At 65.8% G+C, this 1,553-nt stretch overlaps 2 protein-coding genes across 2 annotated transcripts in view; one reads left to right on the top strand and one right to left on the bottom strand.

Moving 5' to 3' along the window:
* Window positions 1-458, top strand: part of LOC109524822 (uncharacterized) — a 3,394-nt gene extending 2,936 nt beyond the window's left edge. Inside the window, exons 10-11 of the mRNA XM_019884923.1 lie at window positions 101-216; window positions 284-458. Coding sequence (XP_019740482.1) covers window positions 101-216; window positions 284-401 — 234 coding nt within the window. The 3' untranslated portion in view covers window positions 402-458. The remainder of the gene's footprint in view (window positions 1-100; window positions 217-283) is intronic.
* Window positions 459-566: 108 nt separating this feature from the next.
* The window catches only part of LOC109524810 (filamin-A-interacting protein 1-like), a 5,251-nt gene continuing 4,264 nt past the window's right edge, over window positions 567-1,553 (bottom strand). Inside the window, exons 5-6 of the mRNA XM_019884913.1 lie at window positions 778-1,551; window positions 567-741 (exon numbers count right to left, since the gene is read on the bottom strand). Coding sequence (XP_019740472.1) covers window positions 987-1,551 — 565 coding nt within the window. The 3' untranslated portion in view covers window positions 567-741; window positions 778-986. The remainder of the gene's footprint in view (window positions 742-777; window positions 1,552-1,553) is intronic.

Here is a 1,553-nt window from a genome sequence, read left to right as displayed (position 1 = left end):
GCGGGCCTCCTGGGCGCCGACGCCCCCCCGCCGTTGGTATGCCGGCGGCGAGCCCGGCCACGCGGCGGGCCGGTCTTGACGCCTGGTTCTGGCTCTTCAGGTGGACCTGGTGGGCGTGGCCCAGATGCTCCACCTCCTGCTGACCAAAAGAAGGATGGTACCCGTTCGAGACGCCAGAGGCTGGACGGCAGAAGGCTTCCGACACGCGACGCCCGGGTAACGGAAGGCTCGTGAGCGACGCAAGCGACCTGACTTGGGTTCACCGTGTGACGTGTGCGTGCAGGGCTTGGACGGGCAGCTTGTGGTGCGATGCCTTCCGCTCGCTGCTCAACGCCGACGCCGACTCGTGGGAGGCGGTGACGTCGGAGCTCTCGGAGAGGTTGGCCTCCTTCCTCAGATAACCAAGCTTTCTTTTTCTACTCGGTCCTTCCTATTAAAGGGATGCTTTGTCAATTTGACCCGCGTGGCCGCATTTTGACTTCCTGTTGAATGTGGGAAACGCACACGAGCCCAAACGTCCCACTTTGGGGCAACGTGTTCACCGCGATGTCCGGGCGGAGTCCGACGAGACGCCGCGCGCGCGTCTCCCCGCTTGTCGGCTCATCGACATTCGGCGTCGAGAAGTACCGACGCCTTCCCGCGAGGGTTGGACCAGAAAGGACGCGGGAGGCGCACGCCGCCCTCTGATTCCAGGCCCGACGTCCACGCAAAAAAACGCGCCCCGCCAACTTTGCTCCGGCTCTTGGCGTGCACGAGCGCAGGCAAAAGTAGAACGACCGCCGCCATCCCGACGCTGGAGATTTTTATTTGGAGTTGTCAAGTTGATCTGCATTCAAGAACGGAGCGGCTAATTTGCAGGGCAAAAGAAAGCGACGCTCCCGGCAAGCTCCCTCCCGTTGAAATGCAACATCCGCCGTCTTCGATGGAAGGAGGAGTCCTCCAACTGAAGGTGGGAGTGCTTTTGCCCCCCCCTGGACTTGGTGCGGTCAAAGTTGTCGCCAGGCTCTCGCCACGGATGTCGCCGACCTGCACGTGGCGGCGGTCGCGACGGGCGTGATGGTTAAGCTGCTGCTCATTTTGCCGCCCGAGGCTTGCCGGCCGCCGTCTTTGTCCCGCTCGTCTGCGGCGGTCAGGCGGATGTGAATCTTCTTGTCCTCCGCGGTGACGACGTTGCCGCCGAATACGGGGCCAGCCGCGGCGTCGGCCGGCTTCTGGGGACCGAGCGGCGATGGCGGCACGAGTTGGGGCGGAGCTGCGGGCCGGGTGCTGACCGTGACGATGGACAGCGGGCCCGGGCGGCCGTCGCTCTTGTCCGGACTCGCGGCTCTGGAAACGGTCGTGATGGTCACGGGCGACCGGACCGGATCGGCCGCGCCGCACGTGACGGCGGCGGCCCTCGGGACGATGGTGATGCGAGGTTGACCGAGGCCCAGCGTCGGGACAACGGCGGCGCCGGAAAAGAAGTCGCGGGCTCGGGGCCCGGCGATCTCCACCGTGGCGGTGCAGTCGGAGGGGTCGGGCGTCACCCGGATGCGAAGCGCTCGCCCCGGCGT

Source organism: Hippocampus comes, unplaced genomic scaffold, assembly GCF_001891065.2.
Source record: "Hippocampus comes isolate QL1 unplaced genomic scaffold, H_comes_QL1_v1.1 scaffold144, whole genome shotgun sequence".
Lineage (NCBI taxonomy): Eukaryota > Metazoa > Chordata > Actinopteri > Syngnathiformes > Syngnathidae > Hippocampus > Hippocampus comes.
Note: the sequence above shows the minus strand (reverse complement) of the source record. Positions and strands in the feature narration are given on the sequence as shown.